This window comes from Drosophila takahashii, chromosome 3R (genome assembly GCF_030179915.1).
Source record: "Drosophila takahashii strain IR98-3 E-12201 chromosome 3R, DtakHiC1v2, whole genome shotgun sequence".
Lineage (NCBI taxonomy): Eukaryota > Metazoa > Arthropoda > Insecta > Diptera > Drosophilidae > Drosophila > Drosophila takahashii.
The window spans coordinates 11,873,769-11,898,524 of record NC_091681.1 but is presented as its reverse complement, the minus strand read 5'-3'; the positions used below and the strand labels follow the sequence as shown (position 1 = coordinate 11,898,524).

The 24,756-nt window shown below is 39.3% G+C and overlaps 3 protein-coding genes across 3 annotated transcripts; all 3 read left to right on the top strand.

The window, feature by feature from the left end:
- Nucleotides 1-1,825: 1,825 nt before the first annotated feature.
- alpha-Est8 (alpha-Esterase-8) lies at nt 1,826-8,240 on the top strand. The gene is made up of 4 exons (XM_017157704.3): nt 1,826-2,288; nt 5,527-5,839; nt 6,288-7,175; nt 7,239-8,240. Exons 1-4 carry the CDS (start codon nt 2,242-2,244, stop codon nt 7,713-7,715), a joined length of 1,725 nt encoding a protein of 574 aa, XP_017013193.2. The 5' UTR covers nt 1,826-2,241; the 3' UTR covers nt 7,716-8,240.
- A 4,527-nt stretch (nt 8,241-12,767) lies between these two features.
- On the top strand, nt 12,768-24,016 carry alpha-Est9 (alpha-Esterase-9). Its single transcript, XM_017157651.3, has 5 exons — nt 12,768-13,340; nt 21,530-21,842; nt 21,969-22,119; nt 22,181-22,917; nt 23,552-24,016. The coding sequence occupies exons 1-5, from the start codon at nt 13,297-13,299 to the stop codon at nt 24,014-24,016; spliced, it is 1,710 nt and encodes a 569-aa protein (XP_017013140.2). The 5' UTR covers nt 12,768-13,296.
- Nucleotides 15,628-17,041, top strand: Mics1 (Mitochondrial morphology and cristae structure 1). The gene has a single exon (XM_017157654.3). The coding sequence runs from the start codon at nt 15,814-15,816 to the stop codon at nt 16,906-16,908; it is 1,095 nt and encodes a 364-aa protein (XP_017013143.2). The 5' UTR covers nt 15,628-15,813; the 3' UTR covers nt 16,909-17,041.
- Nucleotides 24,017-24,756: the final 740 nt, after the last annotated feature.

Here is a 24,756-nt window from a genome sequence, read left to right as displayed (position 1 = left end):
ATACCCATGTCGATTTGGGACCCCAAAAATCGTATAGGGGGAACGTAATCTTTAAAGGATTCTAAGCCATTTTGGCGAACATACTTATGGTCTAAAATGATGTTTGACCCCCCCCAAACGCGAATGAAAAATACTGTTTTTTTGAGAAAAATATCATAGTAGTCAGCACATTTATAGTACTGAATATCAATTTCAAATTTTTATTTTAAATTTAATAATACATCTGAGCTGACTACTATGATATTTTCCTCAAAAAAAGCTGTATTTTTCATTCGCGTTTGGGGGGGGTCAAACATCATTTTAAGCCATAAGTATGTTCGCCAATATGGCTTAGAATCCTTTAAAGATTACGTTCCCCCTATACGATTCATCACTTTTTTCGGCCCCATACAAATCGACCCGCCCTAATGGGTATGGTTGAGATGAGGTGATCTGAGTAAATTAGCCGCTAAACAAGTTCAAAGCGGCGTCAACTGTAGGGAATTACTCTCGCTGACTTTAATTGACCAATTAAGTCGTGAATGAAATTTGTCATATAAAAATGAAATACGGTTTCTACCATGCATAGTAAAAAAGTCATCAGTTTACTTATCACATGGAAATAAACTTGATTCAAGCACGTCAGTTGGCGTGGCTTAGTGGGGGAAATTGCGCGGTAAGGCGATATAATATTCTATAATTACGCGAACAATATGTTACGGGTGTTTCCTCTCGGGGGAAACTATCTCAATTAGCTGGGAGTATTTTTGATGGTCAGCAATGTTCCTATATCGATTTCGTGTAATACCTTTGTTCTACCATTTGAGCCATCGATGATATTCCCATTTACTTTGGTAATTGCATAATATACATTTATCATGGTCATGTCTAAGGGCAGTATTATTGCGCTCAACAGCACTTAATAAAATTACCGGAATTATTTAGTAATGCGGAAAACTGGTTTATTATTCACTAAGGCAAAATAAATGTATAAGTTAATGAAAATAAATACACTTGGTAGTGTAAGGTAACCTTTTTAATATACATTTATTGTTCTTTTTGTAAGATCAATAATATTTGATTTATTTCTTTTGTTAAAAAAATAATTCACTTATACTCAAATTTGGATAAATCGTACGCATAAGTAAAACACTTAAAGTACTTAATTTCAAAATGTATACTTTTCCTACAGTTTTTAAGTTATAATTTGGAATTGATGGCAAATAGGCATGATTGACATGATACTTTACAAAGAGACAGTTGAAAAATGACATCGCTTCAAATATGAGAATTAAAAATCCTTAAAATAATATAGTATTTTATGTAAACTTTCCAAAATTTAAAAAAAGATTAAGTATTTGAAAATATTTATTTATTTATGGGAATTGTTGACTAGCGTTCTTTTTATTGATTTGTAATTTCAGCCACACTTGATGTAATCCCTTTTACATTACCAGGCAAAGAATGCCCAAACTCCGCGCACCGAGAGCAATAACATTAATAACAATTGCGGGGGGCTGATAGCCGAATAGCAGCGCATGCTATAAACAATAAACAAAGCGGCAGCAACAAAAACGATAACGCCTAAACAAAACAACGGCGCCCAGAACGACCAGCAAGCGGACCCACTCGAGCAGACCGAATGCCCCAAGGCATTTGAGTGCACAGCCAGAGCTAGAATATCACTCATACGACCCCGTGGCCAGTGCGGAATGGGCAAACGAGTGGAAAAATCATCATCGACAAGCTGCCAGCGCTTGTGTTTGCGTTTGTGTGTGCGAGTCGACCGTCGGCGGGCACTAAACTTAGCCGGCGCTTACTTTAAATGCTCAGTTGCCGAGCGGACCCTGAGTAAAGCGCAACGGCAGCCTTAGATTCTCAGGCTGGAAATCAGCAACGTCCCGTCCCGCCATTCGGTGCCTTTTTTCAATTACTCCGCATCTGCTAAATCAGAGCAGTTACTGTGTCGGCAACAAGTGATGTGACATTGGGTGTAGTGAATCTAAAATAATTCCAACAGGAGCGCAAAATTTACAAAGCAAAAGTTTAAGGGCCGGCAGCTGACACCGACTCCCGTTACGCATTCGCCCCGTTGTCCGGCCGCGATTTTATAGATTTTCCGTGTGTGCCGTTCGCGTTTATTTTCACTGGGATTTCGAACAGCTTGCCAATTGTGTTTTGTGTATTTAATAGTTTCGCATATATAGACAAATATATCCGGAAGGGAATTGATTGTGGCCGACGGTGTGAGACCACAGCAAGATGTCATTCGATATAGCCGTGGCCGATCAGATGCGCATTGCACTGAAGTAAGTCTCACAATTCACTTTAAGTCACGCTTAATATTTATTTCACTAGATATTTTTTTGCTAATAGTCATCAGTATTTCTAACATTTCAAAACAGGAAACAGGAAACTTAAAGATAAAAACTTTTCTGAAAACATTGAGTGTTAAAACTTTTTGAAATGACGTGTTTGTTTTTACATTAGAGCGCTAATTAAAGTTTATGAAATAACTCATTGTTCTCAAAAAGGCATGTTCATATTAAACATGTGGTGTGTTATTTGCTAAAAAGATCGAGATGATAAGCTATTTAAAGTATTTTTATTTTGTTACTGGTTATGTACATCTGATTTGCGCTTTTGCAAATATATTTTAACACATTCAAACAAACTTTTTTCGGTGCATTTCGGCAACAAACATTCCGCCGGCGTTGAGTCTAGTTAATCCGTCAATCAATAAGGTCAATTGGCGGGTTTCACACTTTTTCGCACTGCACATAGCAGCCCCGTTGCCGTGACCATACGGTGTTCAAGTTGAGAAGCCCTGATAAGAAAAGTCCGGCCCGCCAAGCTTCATTTATTATCAGGAGATTACAGGCTGCTGTGGCAGAGACCCGAATCCGGTTCACCATTTGGGTCTTATTAATAGTCATAGAGTCGTTGAGATAAGGTCTCGTTTCTGCATCCGCATCATCGGCACTGGCGTTAGCGAAATCAAAGCGTCATCAAAACGAAGTCTCGCCTAAAGTCTGTTAATAAAATTCGCCAAGCGATCAGCAGACATCTGGTGTGAACCTTGTACCTCCTCGGCATTACACATCAGTTTTGGAAATCAGAATCAGAGCTCTTGAGTGCGAAAAAGTTCACGAGAACTATGTCGAAGCAAGCCACACACAATTGATAACGACCAAGTTATTGTTGCTGCTTCTGTTTGAGCCAATTATCAATTATCGGTATCGGCATATAGACTGATAAGATTTTAAACTACCCTGGCTTAACATGGTGCGTCAGTGGGAAGATTACTCAACTTTTTGCGATCCTCTGATATAAATCATTTGCGGGCTGAACTATCAACGAAGGTACCTTATTGTTTGGTCACATACATAATTACCTTTTTTGGTGACAGTTAGAAAAATAATTTAACAAGAATCACGTTTGCAAATGTCAAGGCAATTACACTAAGTTGCAGATTCAGCACAAAAGTTTTAGCTTGAGCGTAAAAACTTTGCTAAAAGCAAAGAAGCCGGAGAAAAAATCGCAGTTAAAAAGTTAAACGAAGAAGTCAAGCAAGGTAAACAAGAAGCAAAGAAGTTCAATGGACGAATGCAAATTATTCGACTTTTAAACAACAAACTTAAACTTTTGCTTATTTCGTTTACAGTAATTGCTTGCCTTAAATGGCTAAATTTCCTTCCCACACTTCAAATTTAATTTGTGCTCTGAATGTCCATATCGTTTTACACTATTAAATTGTGTTCAGAATTGAAATCAATTTGAACTTAATTAGACAAGGAATTGCAGTTGTGTATTTATATTTATTCCCAAATTTTTTTCATACGTCAGCAATCCCGACGATTATGAGTACTCAACTAGAAACTTCTGCAAATATTTTTCATCGCCTTTTTGTCAAATAGCTTAAATTGTTTTTGGAAAGAAATTTAAAGAAAAAGGTAAATAAAACGAGTTTGATCAAAAATCAACGGCCATTTATAACTTTCTGCATCGCTTTACACACGAATGCATGAATTTGATAGATGGGAATATGGAATATTATACTTTCTTTATTTTTCTTTTTGGGAGAAAATAATATTGAATACTGAATGCACTCAAGCAAAATGCCATTGACCTGCATGCAAAGCTTTGATGCATGGCAATATTGATTGATTTTCCGGAATTTTCCATTTTCATTTCCATTTCACATCCTCTCATACGTATTTTAATTTGTAAATATTTTGAGTTGCCAGTTGCACAGTTTATTTTTGTAAAAAATACAGAAAATACAAACACACATATGCAATTATGTTTGAAATGGAATTGAATTTGGATTTCCTTAATCTGTTCGTTTTGACTCAGAGACTATTTCTTCTCTGAAATTTTGCAATTCATGCAAGACCAAATTATTTAATTCGCCATATGTTGAGGTAAAACTATGTTATATTTGTCTCAACCTAAGGACAAACTCGAAACAAGTTCTCATGCTAGAATTAGGTGTTATTCAACAACTGGATCTTAGGGCCCGACCTCGACTGCCAACTGGTAATTAGCACTTGATCTCTAATAGATCACACTGATTGCATCTCGGAAAAAGATCTCTACTGGAATTTCCTGAAGGCTGCGGCTGCAAAATCGCCAGAAGTAGACGCTGGGCAGCTGTTAATTAATCGGTGCCTCTGTTTACTACTCGTAGAGCCGTTTGCTCTCATGATTTGTGATCATCGTACTTGACTTTCGTCTGGGCCGGGCATTTCGTCTTCTTTATTTTATTTAACTATACGGCATAGACATTTATGAGTTCTGCTATTGCCGCCGCGTCGTAGTGCGGTCTGTTGTGGATCGGCTCACGCGTCGTTTAGAGCGCACGTTCCCAAATGGAAACGCACTTGAAATTTAAATGGGCCGCGCCCCCATCGATACCCATTAGAATTTAAAATGGGAGCTTCGATTTGCTGGACATGCTTCTTGCTAACTAATACTTTTGATTACCCATATTGAAAACAGGAAAACATTTTTAAAATTGCACTTCTTTCGGAATTTAACTATTTTTGAGGATTAATTTTTAGGCAAATAAATATATATCAAAAAGTGTATTTTTTGCGTAACAAAACATTAAATATTTTTTTCTGATTATGGATTGCTTGTGCATAACATTATTATATGATGTGATAAAAAATGAAAAATTAAATGTTATAATTAATTTTATCCAATCTATTTTTTTTTTTTAATCTTTAAAATGTGTTGAAAAATTGAATTTTACAATGACCAATGTAATTTAGATAGCTGATTTGACCTACAGGGCATCAAACACTTTATCACTTCGCACACCTATTCTATTTTCACTATTGGCTATTTATATTCCATTTTGTTTACGCGCTAATTGAAAATTCGCAAAAAAATACTAGAATCTCGCCGTCAAGCGTTTGTTTACAAACAAAATCCAAAGCGAACAGCCAAACACTCCGAGAGGTGTCTTTGCCAGCAAAGTGTTTCTGACTCTGCCGCCTTTTATTTTATTAAATTAAATTTTCTTGTACATTTTCCTTGCAGCTACGTCAAGTTCAAGACGAACCAGCAGCGCCTGCGCAGCAATGACAAGGTCATCGCCGACACGGTCTACGGAAAGGTGAAGGGGGTGAAGTGGCAGTCGATCTACGGCAACAACTACTACAGCTTCGAGGGCATCCCGTTCGCGAAGCCGCCGGTGGGCGATCTCCGCTTCAAGGCGCCCGTGGAGCCGGACCACTGGTCAGAGGTCAAGCGGTGCACCCGGGTCCGCTCCAAGCCCTGCCAGGTGAACATCGTGCTGAAGCAGGTGCAAGGTAGCGAGGACTGCCTGTACCTGAATGTCTACACCAGGGAGGTGAGTCGAATATAAATACCAAATACCAAATATGTAGAATAGAAATACCAAAAATTAATAAGCTTGATAGATGGGATTAACTTTGATAATAGTTAAAAAACATGTTTAAACTGTCAATTTGTAAGTTTAAATACAAATTTTATATTTTCGCAATAAAGTAATAAAATATAGAATAACTAAACTGCATGAGACCTGATGTGCAGTCTTCTCATACGATGTTGGCAGATATTTTTCAGTTTTCTGCCAAATACAATAACCAATGTGATGCAAACCAAAAGTCCAAATGATGAAATATAATCCTGTTATCATTTTGATTAACCAAGTTTTTATAAATTTACGACCAATAGATAAGAATGTAAGCGCCTAACGATAAGGAACTATTACACTAATTTTAAAGTTATTGTTTGGTGTTCTTGGAATTTATTTTTATTAATTGTTTTCCCCTCAGTTGCATCCCCACCGACCTTTGCCAGTTCTGGTATGGATTTATGGAGGAGGTTTTCAAATGGGTGAAGCCTCGCGGGATCTTTACAGTCCGGATTACATTATGATGGAACATGTGGTTCTGGTGGTTATTTCATATCGCCTCGGAGCCCTGGGATTTCTTAGTCTCGGAGACGAAGAGCTGGACGTTCCCGGGAATGCCGGACTCAAGGATCAGGTGATGGCTTTGCGGTGGGTGAAAAAGAATTGCCAGTTCTTTGGTGGCGATCCTGAGAATATAACCGTTTTTGGTGAGAGCGCCGGGGGGGCCTCCACCCATTACATGATGCTGACGGATCAGACAAAAGGACTTTTTCACAAGACTGTTATTATGTCGGGAGCGGCCTTGGCTCCCTGGGCTCAGACCCCGACCCATGTAAATTGGCCCTATCGGTTGGCTCAGGCCACGGGATACACAGGTGAGCCAAAAGATCGGGAGATATTTGCTCATCTGAAGAAATGCAAGGCCAGCAGTATGCTAAAGATGGCCGAGGAAATTATAACCATGGAGGAGAGACACCAGCGTCTTACGATGTTCAGCTTTGGCCCCACCATCGAACCCTATGCGACCCCACACTGTGTGATTCCCAAGTCTCCGCTGGAGATGATGCGCGATTGTTGGGGCAACAGCATTCCCATGGTAATCGGCGGCAATTCCTTCGAAGGCCTCCTGATGTTTCCCGAGGTGAACAAGTGGCCGGAGCTGCTTTGCCAACTGGGTGACTGCGAGAACCTGGCGCCCTTGGACGCCCACGTAAACGAGGAGCAAAGGAGAGCCTTTGGAAAGAAAGTTCGGGAGCTGTACTTTGGCGATAGGACTCCTGGGAGGAAGACCATATTGGAGTACAGTGATGTAAGTTTAGCAAAATATGATGAATACGAAAAAGATAAGCTAAATCAATATTCCACTTTATAGCTCTTCTCGTACAAATATTTCTGGCACGGCATACAGAGGACTTTGCTCTCGCGTGCTCATCACGCTCCATTGGCCCCCACGTTCCTGTACCGATTCGACTTCGACTCGAAGCACTTCAACATCATGCGAATCATCACCTGTGGCCGCAAGGTGCGCGGCACTTGCCACGCGGATGATCTGTCGTACTTGTTCTACAATGCGGCGGCCAAGAAGCTGAAGCGCCGAACGGCAGAGTTCAAAACGATAAAGCGCCTGGTCTCCATGATCGTTCAGTTTGCCATTTCTGGGGATCCCAATATACCGATGATCGCCCAGGATGAGAAGGAAGAGCCACAGGGGGCGTGGCTGCCCATTTCGCGGGACGATAAGGTGTTCAAGTGCCTGAACATATCGCACGATGTGCAAGTGATTGAGTTGCCCGAGGCCGAGAAGCTGCGACTTTGGGACAGCATCTATGATAGGGAACTCCTGTTCTGAGAGACCCACCCACCTGCCTGCGTCCAGCACTCCCCATCGCAATATCATTTATCCATAGCAATATATACGTAGCCTTAGATATAGCCCCTAAGCTGGCCCTGGAGTGGCCCTAAAAGCACATCTAATGTACACATGTAAATAGCGATTTTTTAAAGCTTAGCTGTAAGGGTAAATACAAAAAAATATAAACACAAGCACTAGTGGGTAAATATTTTGTTAGCTTGAAAATTGGCCAACAAGCTTCAAAGGCCAAGGGGGATTATTTCTGCCTTTTGGTTTCAAATGTTAAGGGGCTTTTTAGGCAAGCGAAAGATTCGTAAACTGATTTCCTGTAAATATTAATACATTTCTGTAGCATAGCAAGTTGGTCTTTTTGTATCTTGAAACTTCTTAGTGACACCTTTAATCTGTTTTAAAAGAAATTTGTAGATTAGAAATTAAATTACATTTATTTTTTTTATATAAATTCTAATTTGACTATTGTACATTGAACACACAACGTGGAAAAGTAAAAATAAATAAAATTGTAAAAACCAGTGAAAAATGAATTTTTATTTTCAATTTTTCTGTATTAAAGTTGTAAGATTTTTTTAATTAAGACCTTAATTAAAAAAACAATCCAAATGAACTTTATTTAAAAAAGTTTTATATGTGTGTGAGTGAATCACGCGTGTGTTTGTATGGGTTAAGTCCATGCAAAAGCCGCCCATAAAGTATGCAACATGTTATGATATTAAAAATGCTTAAACGCTCAAACATGACAATATTAACACCTGCACACAAACGAGCGAAACACGCATACAGATGATAGCTGTCAAGTGACAAACCCAAAAGCCCGCACACCTGTCCGCAAGTATATGTATATGTATATTTAAACCTGTATGTACATTGTTCGCCCCCACCCATTTCAAAATTATATCAAGCCATGTTGTGCTTATGTGTTTGTGTCTATGGCAACTTCAAAGGCCGCTAAAAACACAATGCACACACGTACACAGCGAAAACGTTAGCCTCTGATCCTTCCACATGGCACCCAAACCACCCAACCATTAATTGTAATTAAAAACTTACACGTGCTTCAAATTTACTGAGCTCGGTTTCGTTGACTTCCGCTGACCTTTGCCCAACAACAGGATTTTTCGTTATTTATGCTGTAATATTGTAATTATTATTTACAAGTGCTTAGCAAATTTGGTGCTACTTTTTGTTTTACTTGCTTGTCGGGCCGTCTTTTTGGGGATGCCAAAATGTTGAGATGAAATTTTTGCGGCTGCCGCGAAGTATGCAATGTTTTTGGTTGGCCAAATTTTGCTGGTAAAGATTTAAGGGATTATTTTGGTCTTAATGGGCACACATTTACAATAAGTAATTTACTAATCATGTAAGCGTTTGTTACAGAAAGTAATGGAAATCAAATGAAAAGCCATTTGTCTTAAATATGTTTTAGATTTTTACAAGAAATTTCATTAAATATTGCTGAATTTCTATTAAAATCTACATTTCCAATTTTGATTAAAACGATTGAAATATAACCACATTACATAAACTTCTCTACTATCTGAGTCCTAGCAAATTAAAATAAATTTCTCTATTTACGTCGTCACAAAGCACTTTGAAACCGCCAGTATCAATACCCATTAAAGGCGATTCCTTTTAAAGGGCTATCCCATTTCATTCAGTCCCCTCAATTCAAACCAGACGTGTGAGCTGCTTTTGCCCTTAAGTGTGTCAGAAGTTTTCGTTCGAATTTTAAAAATCACAGACAATAGTTTTGTGTCACGTGCAGAACCGAAGAACGGGAATGGTGCTTTGATGGCTCGGGGAAATGTTCAAACCCCGGAGTAGGACCTTCCCCAATTATCCTTGCCCAACGAAAACAAAAACAAGGGCGCATGTTAACCGTGCGCTGTAATCAAGTCACGAAATGGCATGGAAAAGTCACGCGAACTGCCGGAAAATTATGACTTCGCCGGGGCGGAAAGGGCGACTCTGATGAGGGGGCGTGGCAGAGGGTCCACTTTGATTTGATTCGCCTTTGAAAAATTCATGAGGCAATTGTTGCCGCCGCGCGAAATGCTCATGATTATCATGTGCGACTTGAACCGCTGAGCTGGCACGTTGTTTCGAGTCAGCTCCTGGACATTTGATATTCCATTTACATTTTCTTAGCCGAGTTTGTGGCGGGAAAACACGAAAGCGACAGTGAGGAGGTTTCCACAAATTTAATTTTTATTCATCGGAATTTGCACTTTTGGAAAAAACATTTACTCACTGCTCTAAATTCCTGTTCAAAACAGTGAGCCATAAAACATGATTTCTAAGAACACACAGAAACAAATTATTTCTTTTAATAGTTATTTTTTTGTAAAAAAAATGTTTATATAAAATTACGTGTTCAATTAAGATTCTTTCCTCACATTAAAAATATTTTAATAGCATTAAAATATATTTTATAAATATAATTATTTGTTTATTTATTATTAAAAACGTTTTTTGAGAAGTTCATTATTTAAAAAAAGTGTAAGTATTTTAAATCTATATAACATTTTAAATGATAAAATAAAAATATCAGATTGGATTTTTGATAATTTTTTCCCGTGTCTTTGCCAAAACAATATAAACAAGATAGATGGAGGAAAACCTGAAAGCAACATATGGCCACCGAAAACCCCCGAAAACAATTTTCGGAATTGCAAACTTTTTTCATTATTAATACTTTTTAGTTGCTGCTGATTGAAATCAGTTTGGTTTAATTAAAATCATTTAAAATCTAACAATGTGCGACAATGTGACGGCCTGACAATGCCAGAAATAGTCGTTGCCGAGTTGCACAAAAAACGACAACTTTATTTAAATTGATTTAAATGAATTAGAGAACCATTCGTACATATAGCGAAAAAACGTGCCGACCCCAGAGCACGCGATCGTTCCCAGAGAGATGTATCTCTCGGTTTACGAGAGAGCATTTTAATCCATATAGCGAGCTAGCTATATAGAAGCTGGTTGTGTTCTGTTCGAAAAGCTCAACTAGCGAAAGCGCATGGCAACATAAGCGCCAAAAGTCACGAGAGTTTATATTACCCCCCGGCCAAGGTTATTTATTTATCATATCATAAATATAAACAAATCTGTCGGCTGCTCATATAAGCATGCACTGGCAAAAATTATATAGTTCCGGATCAGTTTTAATTTAAAAAAACTGTTCTTGATTTTTTAGAGCTGTTAAAAATATTTTATCTTTTTTTAAAAGTACGCATATGCCAATCTGAAAACAATAAAATACTACTCTTTTAAAAGATTTTATGCTGGCATTTGTACAATCATTCTTAACTCTACAGTTTGCAATAATGTTGATTTTCTCAAATATTTCGATTTAGAAATGTCTGGAAAGATTAGAGTCTTCCGCTCTGTGCAAAAAACGGATGTTCTGTTCGCGGACAGGAATTCCACAGCCTATTTTACCGGAAACCTGGGTACATTTTTCACGGGACTACTTTGGATTTTATCCAACAATGTATTTTGGAATTTGTTTTGAGTCAACAAATTAAAGGTTAAGGTTTTCCTTTTAAAAATAATAAAATCTTTTGGTCTGGTTATATTTTATAATAATAGTTTCACATTAATTTAAAAAACTATCATCCTTTTAAAAGTTCAAAAAATATATTTAGCAACTCTATCAGATATTTTTCTCCGTGAACAAATACACAAATGCTCGTTTAATCCATTCCATAATTTGATTAGGTGTAATCTTCGCTGATTCCAGTCTGCGGCGGTTGCGTGTCCAGCTAAACTGAAAACTAGAACTGACCATAACTAGAGGCAATTACTTGAGGCAGACCAGACCAAATCGAATAACACAATAATGCGAATCAAAATCAGTTCATCAGTTAAAAGCTTTCCACCGAAAAGCTGTCCAACTAACTGGGCTAACTTTAACCTGGAAAACAGCTTTTTGCAGCAACAGGAGTAAGTTCCTTCAGTCAGCTGTGTTTATCCTGCCATCTTTTATTTTGTTTTTGCTACTCGGCTTTGTTTACTTTTCCTCTAGTGAAAACAAGAAAAACAATAAGAGGGTGACTTGCTTCTAATGAATGACTTTATTCGAGGAAATGTGAGCTCCCTGGCGAACATTTTAATTTGAGGAAGGGCGACCATTAGGATGAAGTAATCGCCCAAGGTTTCTAAAAATATGATTAAATGTATGACTAACAAAATTCTACTGATATTAACTAAGCACAAACATATTGGATGGTTCACTTATGTTGAAAATGCACTGTGTGGTTTCTCCCAAACGATAAACCAAAATTTCGTATTTTCCTCTGAACTAAACATTGATAAGCCTCAAGAACTATTAATTTTAGGAAAAGCAAATATGACGTATTCCCAATCTTATGAAACTCTTCCGTGTTTCTTATCAACTAATTTTTTGAAATAACCCATAAAAGGCCGGATTAATAATTTTAAGAAATCAAATTATGACGTACTTCCTTTAATTCTTTGACAACATTTTGGTGCTTCTTACGAACCGAAGTACGGTTCCAAACAATTCCTGATAAGCCATAAAAGCCCCGATTGATTCTTTCCCGATTACAGCTTCCTAGAAGTTCCCTACAATAAAAATGACTCATTCGTGAAATTGATTCCACGCTTTCTTATCAAAGCATGAGTGGGCCATAAAGATTACCACCGCATGACACCCCCATCAAACAAAAAAGAACCAATCGAAAAAATATTGTCGAATCAGCAAAATCACAACTTGTTACCCGGTGCGAATAAATACGATTACCACTGCTATCTCTGGGACAGTGATAAAGTGGATATTTGGCGGCAGGACAAAGTCGAGATATTTTGTGCCATGTAATTGGCAGTGAGTCAGGGCCATAGAAGTGCGCCCCAGTCCGAGTAATGCGGCATAGCACTACTGAATTATTTGATAAGGGCTCGCGGTATCGTATCGCCTACGTAGAAACGCTTTTATGTTTCGCATGCGTTCGAAAGCTTTTCGACACGCTTAGAACTTTTTGTGCTTTGGCGGGCAGTTGACGAGCTGCCTTCACGCCAAGCGGACGCGTAACGGCAACAAATGCCAGACTATACATAGCCATAAAATACCATCCATCGCCCACAAAAGCCACAAACTATATACAAGATAGACACCGGGCAACAATAGTGAGCGATCCGATCTACAAAACTCAATTCCGCGACTCGGGCAAAAGTTATGTGATTTAGCGTTAATTCCGGAACTTTTCGCATCCTGCGTTTTCATTTTCCAGCGTGGTTTTCGACGCGTGTGCGTGTGTTTGTGCGCAGGACATAAAAGCTCCGTGTTTTGTTGATATACGCAGTCCTTGCAAGGCCATCGAACAGCTGGCAGTTCCTCAACTCGCACTAGGCATAAAAACAAAACAATTTTTATAAAAACATTTTTTAAATATTTACTCAAGCAAACAAACCAAAACCCAAGAACGATTTTTATAATTTACAAAGACCCAAAAAATATACATTTTGGCTGCTTTTAAAGGGCGGCTGTTAATTTGTTAATTGAACTCCAGCCGAAAAGACACAGCGAAAAGATAACAACATGTCTTCCATGGCTGCATTTGATCAGTTCAAAATTGGACTCAAGTAAGTGGACACAATCAAGTACTTGATAAAGCAATAAAAACCCCTGCAATTAATCAACAAGCACCTTTTAGTAGAGGGTTCCTTACTTGGTTAGGCAATACAATTTAGTTTATAAAGCCTTTTAAAACATTTAATTTGCCTTGTTAAGAGTCGAATGAAAATCATTCCAATTATACAAGGCACATGACATCAGCGCATTGTGTCATCCCAACTGAAGCAAACTATATAATTAAACTGCACACCTCCAAAACCCACGGGCTATATAAAAGCCTTGTGTAAATCTTAACTGACATACTTATGATTTATGCCTTGATGTACAGAAAAACACACTAAAGTCAGCTGTAAGTTCCGAATAACTCTATCACCGATAAAGACATTTCGCATATCCAAACAAAATTTTCTTGGAACGCCAAAAAGGTTTTACGTCAATCCCTGTGACAGAATATTTATGCTCAGTAAACACCATTTTTTATGAGTTGTTTTTTGTATTACGAATTTTACGCAGCTGGGAGCAATGAAATTGCTTCGGTATTGCTGAGCAGCTGTTTACAATGTCCTACCCCAGGGATTTCCTATCCTTGTGGAAAACACGCATACACATTTAATTATGTACGAGCGAACAACAAAAAACAGAAGATAGGTGGGCAGAGATGGTAAATTATTTACCTTCTTTTTTTATAAAGGAATTATTTATATAAATGAAAGAGCCAAATAGATTTTTATTTAAATCATTTGATACAGGTATTAAGTATTAAAGTAATAAATATACTATAACGAGTTATAGTTATTAATAAAATTAATTACTTATTAAATAAATTGAGAGATCTAATTTAAAATATTTGTTTAGATTTCTTTAAATTTTAATTTATTTATACTTTATTATTCCAATGAAATCATTAAGTGAATTCATTCTATTAGATTCCTACTGCTAGCCTAGGGATATAATTGAAAGCTTAATAATGTACCTGACTATGGGTCTAGGTACAACATATAGCTACATTCTATAACGCAGCTAGTTCTTGGTAGTCCTTATGGCTCCTTTTCCCCTGTTTCACCCACTCCCCTTCTATTGATTCTATGAAATTGTAGTTTGTCTTTATATGAGCAAACATAGATACCCACAAACACTCTAGCACTGGCGCACACAGATACCGACACAGGGCAGCCGTCATTATATGAGTCGATTGTGCTTGGTTGGGGTCTTTGGCTCTCTCTTTTGTCTGTGGGCCTTTTTGCCGACACTTAAACTGCGCAAATAATTAGGTAGCAAACTAGAATTCCTCCGCAAGCCCGCTCCCAGATGTCTGCGGGATGTATGTAAATTATAGTATTGTGTAAACCATAGTAAACCCATCAGGGGCTGACTCACATTTTGGGCTGGTGTGCAAAAAAAACGGTTTGACGTTTTGCAAAGAATAGGAATGGTGTTGAATGAGATCAGCTCGGTTCGGTGGCTAACTGGTTTCATTTCGGGCCCCTTCACATGATGATTTCATTGAATTTCAATCGCCACAAAGATGAATTGTAACGAATGGGATGTCAGGCCTGATATGGTTTTTAATTTCTCTCCGATATTGCTCGACCATTATTCAAAAAGTTTGCACACTTTATTTTGGTGGGCGATACTGTTGCTTGTTTTTCGTTCTTCCAAACGTAAATTGCATTTATTTGACTGTTTCCATTGATATTTCTTGTATATTTTTGAAGTATAATGACGTCATATCACAAACCATTTTTTGTTCGTTTTAATTTCGCATTCATTTGCATATTTAAATCGCTGTTTTTTGTGGAAATAAATTCACACAGCGCACATTCAATCAATTTGGCGCATATAAATTGTCAATTTACAAACAATGTATTTTCGACTTGCATTCAATAAACTGCTTGCCTTTAAGTATTTGAAATTTAAATTTGGTCAATTTCAATTGGTTATTTATTGCTCGAAATCAATTTTAGTCATTGGTTTGATCAATTGGCACAGCAAATTCATCGCTAGCCAGCCAATTAACCTTCAATTACAGACAATCTGGGAATTCTTAGCGCGTCTGGGCACGTGCAAAAATGTATTTTTGAGGTATACAAATATCTTTTGGAAATTCTCATGTTCCCATCTTGCTTTGGCGAGATTGATCTCGTTATAAGCGGTAAAGAGCTTTGCTTATTTCCTCGTCATAATATTTATTGTCAGTTGACAACTGGTAATAAAATAATAAATACGAAAACCAATAAACACAACTTTATAGTGAATAATGTTGTAAAAACTTATAGCTTCCAACCCAGTTGCCTTTCCAAAATAAATCTTTGGCCAGTCTTGTCTCAAAATTTGTTTTGCTAAATTGTTCAATTAGAACCGTTCAATCTGAAACACACAACCCATAGGGCTTCATCGTCCATATCTCACTGATGTTATACCGGACTTTCTGTTAACAATTAAAAAAACAAAAACCATAGATAAACCAAATCGATTTTCGAAATGCTTTTGGCCCGTTTAACCCATGTGTTGCCAGGGCGATCGCTGCGCCTTTTGGGCCAGACAGGAGGTCCTCGTCTTTGGAGCTCCGCTCAGTCCCAGATCACGGGTAATCCTAGGAGGATGCCTACTCTAGCTCAAGGTAAATCAGTGATGCCCAAGCGGGATATGCAGGAGCTTGGGATGAGGAAGTACTCCAGGGAGTCGAGGGACCGCGACCGATCCCACTTGGAGAGTCGAACCAGAGGACCCTCTCTCAAGGACCGCATGATGGGGCCTCCCAGCGAGAATGCCTACTCCATGGGAAAGGGAGCTGCGGCGGGAGCGGCCCTGATGGGCCTCGTCGGTCTGTGTTACTACGGACTGGGTCTTTCGAAGCAGCCCAGTATCTACGATCACTCGGTGGTCTGGCCCCAGTATGTGAGGGATCGCATCCATGCCACCTACGCCTATTTTGGAGCCTCCTGCGGCGTAACAGCAGCGTCGTCCGTTGCCATTTTCCAGTCGGACGCCATGATGTCGCTGATGATGCGTTCCGGATGGATTGCCTCGTTGGTTACCCTGGGACTGGTGATGCTCAGCGGGGCCGTTGCCCAGGGCATGGACTATCAGCCGGGCTTCGGTGCCAAGCAGGTGGCCTGGCTGGCCCACTGTGCCGTTTTGGGGGCCGTCCTGGCGCCCATGTGCCTGCTGGGCGGACCCATCCTGACCAAGGCCCTTCTCTACACCGGCGGCATTGTGGGTGCCCTGTCCACGGTGGCCGCTTGCGCACCGAGTGAGAAGTTCCTGAACATGGGCGGACCCCTGGCCATCGGACTGGGCGTGGTATTCGCCTCCTCGCTGGCCTCCATGTGGCTGCCGCCCACAACTGCGGTTGGCGCGGGGCTAGCCAGCATGTCCCTGTACGGCGGACTGATCCTTTTCAGCGGGTTCCTACTGTACGACACCCAAAGGATCGTAAAGTCGGCCGAAATGCATCCTCAGTACAGTAGCTCGCTGTACGATCCCATTAATCACGCCCTGGCCATTTACATGGATGCCCTGAACATCTTTATCCGCATCGCAATTATTTTGGCGGGAGACCAAAAGCGAAAGTAATGAAAATACTTGGCTCCTTGGTCAGAGATTTTGGAAACAAATAATAACACACTTAATAAGGTACCAAAATATACCAAAATGAGTTATAAATATCTATTATATAGATAGTAATATAATTTTCTTTGGATTAGTATTTTGAGAAACTTTTGCCATCACTACAAAAAATTTGGTCATTCAATGGTTTTCAAGAAATAAAAAAATAGGAAAGAATAAATTCCCTGAATTATTACATTTTGAACTAAAATAGAAATTCCCAAACTTTGCTTCCCTTTAACGACTGTAGTGATTACGAAAAACCCAAAGAGTACTCTTTGGTCAACTGCTCTTTCCGTCTTGAGACATTTATTGTTTTAAGATTTCTGCAATTTTCAGCATTCTTTTGTTCTGTATGCTTTACTTCTGACATTGCGCATACGTCGTGTATAACCGCGGCATAAAAATTCGCCTGTGTAGTATGTGAAATTCTGTAGCTGGCCGTTCGTGCTCGCCTTCTATCTACCGCCCACACACACCAACACACTTGTCGAGTTGTCAATTTCATTTAATTTTGCCGCATTTTCTTTTGCTCTATTATTTTTTATTTTACTGAAAGCTTTTGTACGGCGAACTCAGTTTTTTTTAAATGAATAAAGAATGAAAGAATTGCCGCGACAAGAGCAAGCATTCTGATAAATGTATACGGTGATATGTATTATAAGGATTTTTCGATGAATGAGTTCAAATTTTAGCTCATTTTTCATTAAATTAAGACACGCAAACCGTTTTGAGCTGTGCATTTAATATGTTTACTCTATTAGGGTTAATAAAGTCAACACATGTTGATTATATTATAATAAAAACTTATTAAATTAGTGCTGAGTTGTCAGATTGCCCCAAATATGCTATATATTTTCATTTTTTGTTATCAATTTACCTAATTAATTCCCCTTAGTTTTAAGTAAATGAACATGAATCCTTGGACATTTTTAAATTTTGTTTACATTTAATTGCCAGCCCACACATCCTTCAGATGACTCCTTGACCTGTAGCTAGACCATCCCTTTCCCCAAAAGCTCTGTCCTACTGCAGGCTTTTGGCCTTCTTCCCAACCGATTCATTCATGGCGCCGAAGCTTTCATTCTGCAGCCCGCAAATCGGGCTTTTGCAGCCTTGCCAAGGTCATCGAAAGTCCAATGTAAAGTGTCTAGAAATAGAAGCCAACTTTTTATGGCCACTGTCAGGCGGAAATTAATTTCTTGCTGTTTAATGTATCCACTTTAATGTGAACACTAATCATCATTTTCGTGTGTTGTCATCTTTTTCAAGAAATTAACGTGACCATGACTGTCTGTCAGTCCGTTGGTGAGACAATATTTGATGTAGCCTTAGATTATGTGGTCTCACATTTCCATCTATCGCGTGCCGGATTTGTCCTACGTCTAGCTGATAACGCACAGCCGGGAAGATTGCGGAGTGTGCATGGGAAAAATAATTGAATCATATGTGACATAAGTCGGGCTTATCTCTCCCCTGGGTGCATAAAAACACAACACAAACTCGGAGCTGTATTCAAAATATTCCTAGAACTCTATTGATAAGACGATCTAAATTCTAGGTTTGCCAGTACTCGTTGCTCCACCTGTTTTATTCGCATATATTTTAAACATTTTGTCTAGTATTTGTTTTCCTCGGTAAATTTATGTCTGTTTTTATTTTAAAAAATAATAAATTTTTTTTTTATTTTAAAAACTTTTTGAAAAGTATGCACCTTTAATATTTGTAAGAACCAATTTAATACAATTTTTTAATTTATTTTGTTGAACTGTGTGAAGTTTATTTGTCTTTCATTTGGAGGAATTTCTTTGTGGCTTTTTTGGGTCTGCTGTCGTCACTTGTTGCTAATAAGCAGCTGAATATTTCCCATCTTAGTGTAAGCAAAATTTTCTTGTTTATTTTGCTTTAAATTTATCGCTGCAGTGGCCAAAAATAACACATAAATCAGATGTGACACACAAGATCGTTTAGCAGATACATTCTTAGCGGAAGCAACGGAACAGAAACAGAACATCAAATTTTAAGCATCACTAAATGGATTAACATCCAATTTTAGTATCTGCATTCTTGGCTATTTGTTTGTTTTTTGTTGCAAACAAAGTAAAATATGTAGGCTCCATGAGCTTTCAGCTTTTTACAAATGGCTCTGTGGTCAGTCCGCCCCGTTTGGGTGCGTTTGAGGTCCTCCAATTGAGAAATGACCTTTCTACACGCAAGACCGGCATTAGGACACCGTTTTTATAGCCAGGGCAGACCCGTCATAAACATTATTTATATTGACTTTCCTCCTTTTTTATAGGTGCCGACCATTAGCTTAAGCGCTCCTTCGCCATAACAATTTCCATGGCTAAGTTCAAGGACGCCTTTTGAGATAGTCACAGCCAAATTGCTCCGGATGTATTATTCACATCATGCGTTGGTGCTTTGGCTTCCATCTCGTCCGAAAAATGGGCACCAGCTCGTTCCGGCTATTAATAAACATAAATTTTGATATATTTTCGCCGCCCTTGGGGTTTCTTCAGCTGCTGATGACATTTGCAAACAACGGCAGCGCAAACAAAACAAAGAGTGGGACAGATCTCTTAGATATAGCTACGCTTTTTCTGTTTATGACAAATACGGACCTACGTAGGCATTAATTAAAAGTTGAAACACGTTCCTTGCGCCGGGTGAGCTCACAAACTATTCTGCCTTGCATCATTCAATCGAAAATTGGAAATAAAGACAGAAACGGTTTTATTTTGCGTACATGACTTGAACCTTATGGCAACCGATAAACAAAAGCCGCCTCACGGTGATCTATAACACTATGCAGCATCAAAAATGAACCTCGATGAATGCTATATTTTTGGATTCGTTACGAATTCCCAAGTTAAACTGCGTTTTCCAAAGAGTTCCCCGACGCAAGGATTCTTAGCAAAAGGACCTCAAAGTTCGAAAAATGCTGAAATTGACCAACTTTGCGGAGCTCTCAGAGGCAAATGGATGCATGGCTTGGTTCGAAGTTAAAGTTTTTTAAAAGATACACCCTTTATCTTTCAAACCCCATACATAAAATAATTTAAGGATTTTTTTTAAGGCAGAAATAAATTTAAAAAAATATAGTCAAAAAACTGAAAAACATACAGCTGCGGTCAAAATAGTAGCAGTGTTGCCGCCTTGTGTTTTTAAAAGTTTGATGTTGTAATTTTTTCTTATCCAATTAGTCTAATAGTAAAATTATAATCAATACAATATTACCAGGAAAAGATCAATTACAACAACAAACTTTTAAATACACAGGGCGGCAACACTACTACCATTTTGACCGCAGCTGTATACTTTTATGTTTTTTGACTATGTTTTCTAGAATTTGTTTCTGCCCTAAAAAAAATCTTAAAAATTTTTTAAGTATGGGGTTTAAAAGATAAAGGCTGTATCTTTTAAAAAACTTTAACATCGAATCAAACCATGCATCCATTTGCCTCTGAGAGCTCCGCAAAGTTGGCCAATTTCAGCATTTTTCGAACTTTGAGGTCCTTTTGCTAAGAATCCTTGCGTCGGGGAACTTTTTGGAAAACGCAGTTTAACTTGGGAATTCGTAACGAATCCAAAAATATAGCATCCATCGAGGTAAATTTAAAAAGCACTAAAAATGCTGCACAGTGTAATTGGTGGTCTCTGCGGGAAGACATTTTCATAATTGCGCACTGATGAAATTATTATTCGGGCACTAAATCTATGAATGTCTTGAACACCTTATCAGGCAACCTTGATGTCTATATTTAGACAATTAAAAATTGCACCTCGACTACTCAGGTTATTAGTTTCCTCAAAAACAGAGCACCTCATCCTATTTTTGAAATACAAAATCTGTAAACAATTGCCAAAGTGTGGAATGCCTTGCCAAAGGTTTAATACACTTTCGGATTTCAATGGCCTTTGCCTTGAATTCCTGTACGCAACACGAAATAATTCCTATTTGTTAAATCACGGCCCCTCAGGCTTTTTAGGTTAATAGTTCCCAGAAATAAAACTGCTTCACTTTTAAGTACAAAATGTACAGAATCTATAAGCACATAACCCAGTTGTGATGGCTGGCTATAAGCTTAGTACCCTTTTGAATTTCAATGGCCTTTACCCTTGAATTCCGCCACTCAAGTTGAATGACTTACACAACTCGAAAAATTACCCGAAAATTTGTTTGGCTAGCGTTTGTTTATCTCTTGATACCAGGGCGCGTCAGAATTTGTTTGAACGCTACTCAAAATAAATAAGCCGAAAACAAAAAATCAAAGGCAGAGAGAATAGCAAAATATCGCAAACAGATTTAATATGAATCGTGGAAAGTCGCGGGCCTGATAAATGGCGCACACCTGGCCCGTCAGCCGCGAGCTGATAAAAAATTAACCTTATCAGCAGAACACTAAACGGAAAAGACGCTCCCATCAATATCAGCGGAGCTGACGTCGTTTATTGTCCCTGATTAATGGCCGCAAATTCCCTTTTTCGCTGATTAGGCACAGATCGATTGGTGAAAATTGGAACATATCTTGTGAAATCCCTTAAGCTCATTCCGGTGTCTCTCTCTCTCTCTCTTTCCTTGCAGAATGGTTGACTTTAAGGTCCAACAACGTCGCTACAGGACCAGCGAAAAGACTGTCGTCAGCACCACCTACGGACCCATCAAGGGTGTGAAGAGGAAGTCCATCTACGGCCAGTCGTACTTCAGTTTCGAGCGGATTCCGTTCGCTAAGCCGCCGGTGGGAGAGCTGCGCTACAAGGCCCCACAGCCCCCAGAGGTCTGGACGGAGGTCAAGAGCTGCACCTCCCAGGGACCGAAGCCCCTCCAGAAGCACTTCGTGTTCGAGATGACCGATGGCTCCGAAGACTGTCTTTACCTCAATGTCTACACAAAGAATGTGAGTAAAGGCCAGCTTAAAATTGGAATCTATATTTTATTTCAATAGATTTTTAAATATAAAGTTGATGGTTTAAACTTTTTATTTAGATATACCTAATAATGATTTGCTGTAATTATTCCGCAGTTATATCCCACCAAACCAATGCCTGTGATGGTCTGGATCTATGGCGGAGGCTTTCAGTTTGGCGAGGCCTCGCGCGAATGTTACAGTCCAGATTATCTGCTGCGTGAGGATGTGGTAGTCATTTCTATCAACTACAGATTGGGACCTCTAGGTAAGACTGGGTTTAAACTTAAAAACCGAAAATTTACTTACGTATACTTAAATCATCTTAGGATTCCTCTGCCTGGACGATCCCGAGCTCGATGTTCCCGGCAATGCGGGTCTCAAGGATCAAGTGCTGGCCCTCCGATGGGTCAAGGCCAATTGCTCCCGTTTCGGAGGAGATTCCGCGAATATAACCATTTTCGGAGACAGTGCGGGAAGTGCCTCGGTCCACTACATGATGATCACGGAGCAGACGCGCGGACTCTTCCACAAGGCCATCTGTATGTCGGGAAACACGCTTTCTCCCTGGGCCGTGACTCCCCAGAGAAATTGGCCATATCGATTGGCCGTTCAGGCGGGCTATACGGGTGAAAATAACACGCGCGATGTGTGGGAGTTCCTGAACAATGCCAAGGGATCCGATATCATCAAAGCCAACGGGGAACTGTGCATCGATGAGGAGAAGAAGGAGCGCATTGGCTTCTCATTTGGACCCGTGATCGAACCCTATGTGACCAGCCACTGTGTGGTGCCCACGAAACCCATCGAAATGATGCGAACCGCCTGGAGCAACAACATCCCACTGATCCTCGGAGGCGTTTCCAACGAGGGCCTACTGTTGTACTCCGAGACCAAGTGTAATCCCAAGTGTCTCAACGAGTTGGATGACTGTCGATTCGTGGTGCCCATCGAATTGAACATGGACAGGGAGAGCGCCCTCTGCCGGGAGTACGGCGATCAGCTGAAGCAGTGCTACTACGGCGATAAGACGCCGAGTCTGGACACCCTGCACGAATACCTTCAGGTGAGTTCACCTTGGTAATATTTAGGAAATGTATTTGATCAGTAAAGTAAGACAAGCATCAAGTATTACTTTTTTTTAACTGTTCAAGGATTTGTGATCTTGTCGCTGACTAATGGGCAGTACCATTTTGCGTCATAATTATTTTTTTGTATGTAAATAAGTGCACTTATACAATTAAAATATTTCTTTACTGATAAGCACCGATTTAATGTAGATTTTTAACTGCTGATGTCTCAACTAAATACTTTGGCATCGTAATCATACACTAATGCTCTGACTTTTGCAAAAGAAAGCTGGAATTTGTAGTGCACTGAGTATATAAAGTTATTCATACTACAACTTTAAAGATAAGCATGATATGTGTGGGTACTTTGAGTGAACATTTCTGAAATATTTATTCTTTTATTTTGTTCTTACGGTTATTTGTTCATTAGTCATGAACAGATTTAGCTTACAAATAAATTTCGTAAATTGTAGCAAAGAAGAGTTTATTTATGCAACATGATAAATTATATGCGTATCACTAGAAATCAAATACATACATACATTAAACTTTTTAATGTTGCTGTAAGGTTAAGCGTCTAGTAAATATAAAATATTTTTCTAAAACTTGCATTTTTTTCATAATTTTCAGATGGTCTCCCACGAGTACTTCTGGTTCCCCATCTACCGCACAGTATTGTCCCGCCTGCAGTACGCCCGCAGTGCGCCGACGTACCTGTACCGCTTCGACTTCGACTCGAAGCACTTCAACCACCTGCGCATCCTGAGCTGCGGCAAGAAGGTGCGCGGCACCTGCCACGGCGACGACCTGTCCTACTTGTTTTACAACTCGCTGGCGAGGAAGCTGAAGAACCACACGCGCGAGTACAAGTGCATCGAGCGGCTGGTGGGACTGTGGACGCACTTCGCCGCCTGCGGAAACCCCAACTTCGATCCGGAGCAGCAGGACCTCTGGCAGCCCGTCGATCTGGCGGCCGTCGAGAAACACCAGTTGAAGTGCCTTAACATTTCCGACGAGCTGAAGGTGATCGACGTGCCCGATCTTAAGAAGTTGATGGTCTGGGAGAGTTTCTTCCGACGCGACGAACTGCTGTAGGGATGTACAGAAATCCATCTAGACTAGATCTGTAGCTTTACTTGTACAAGGGTGGGTCATATTTGGAGACCAAGTAGTATGGGAGTTGAATTTATTATGGGGACAATTTTACTTGGTATGTAATTCCCAAAGAAAAGAAGAGTCTTATATTTTGCTTCTAAGATATTTTCTACAAGCAAATCTTAGTTTTTCTATGATTAAGGGATTTTATCCCCGATAAAAACCACTGTCTTATGTGACAATGTTTCAATGCTTTTGGCATCCCCATAAAGTGAACCCACCCTTACCAGTTATGATTATGAAAGCTTTACGTTGAAGCCTCTGTTTGAAACAATGCAAAGCGTAGCTTTAGACCTGAGATCAAGAGAGTTTACTGTTGTTAAGTTTGTCGTCGAGATGAATTCTATGTGTGTTAAAGTTCATCCGTTTCTATCTATATCTTATCGGATCGAATCTGTAGTCTAAGAAGGCTGTTTGTATGTAGTAATGACTCATAGCCTATGAGTGTGAAACAAGTCGCAACTAAAGTACCTTCTATGAGAAACTACCAAACCAACTAAACCAAACTAAACAAGACAGCCAAGGAATCTGAGCTAAGAACTTATATTTAACGTTCCTTTAAGTCTCGCTGATATCTTTGAAAAGCCAACTAATATCAACCGTATTTTATACAATTCACTTTATTCGAGATCGTTATAAGTCCTCAGCACAAACTTGAGTTAAGAGTTCCATTCTTTTTT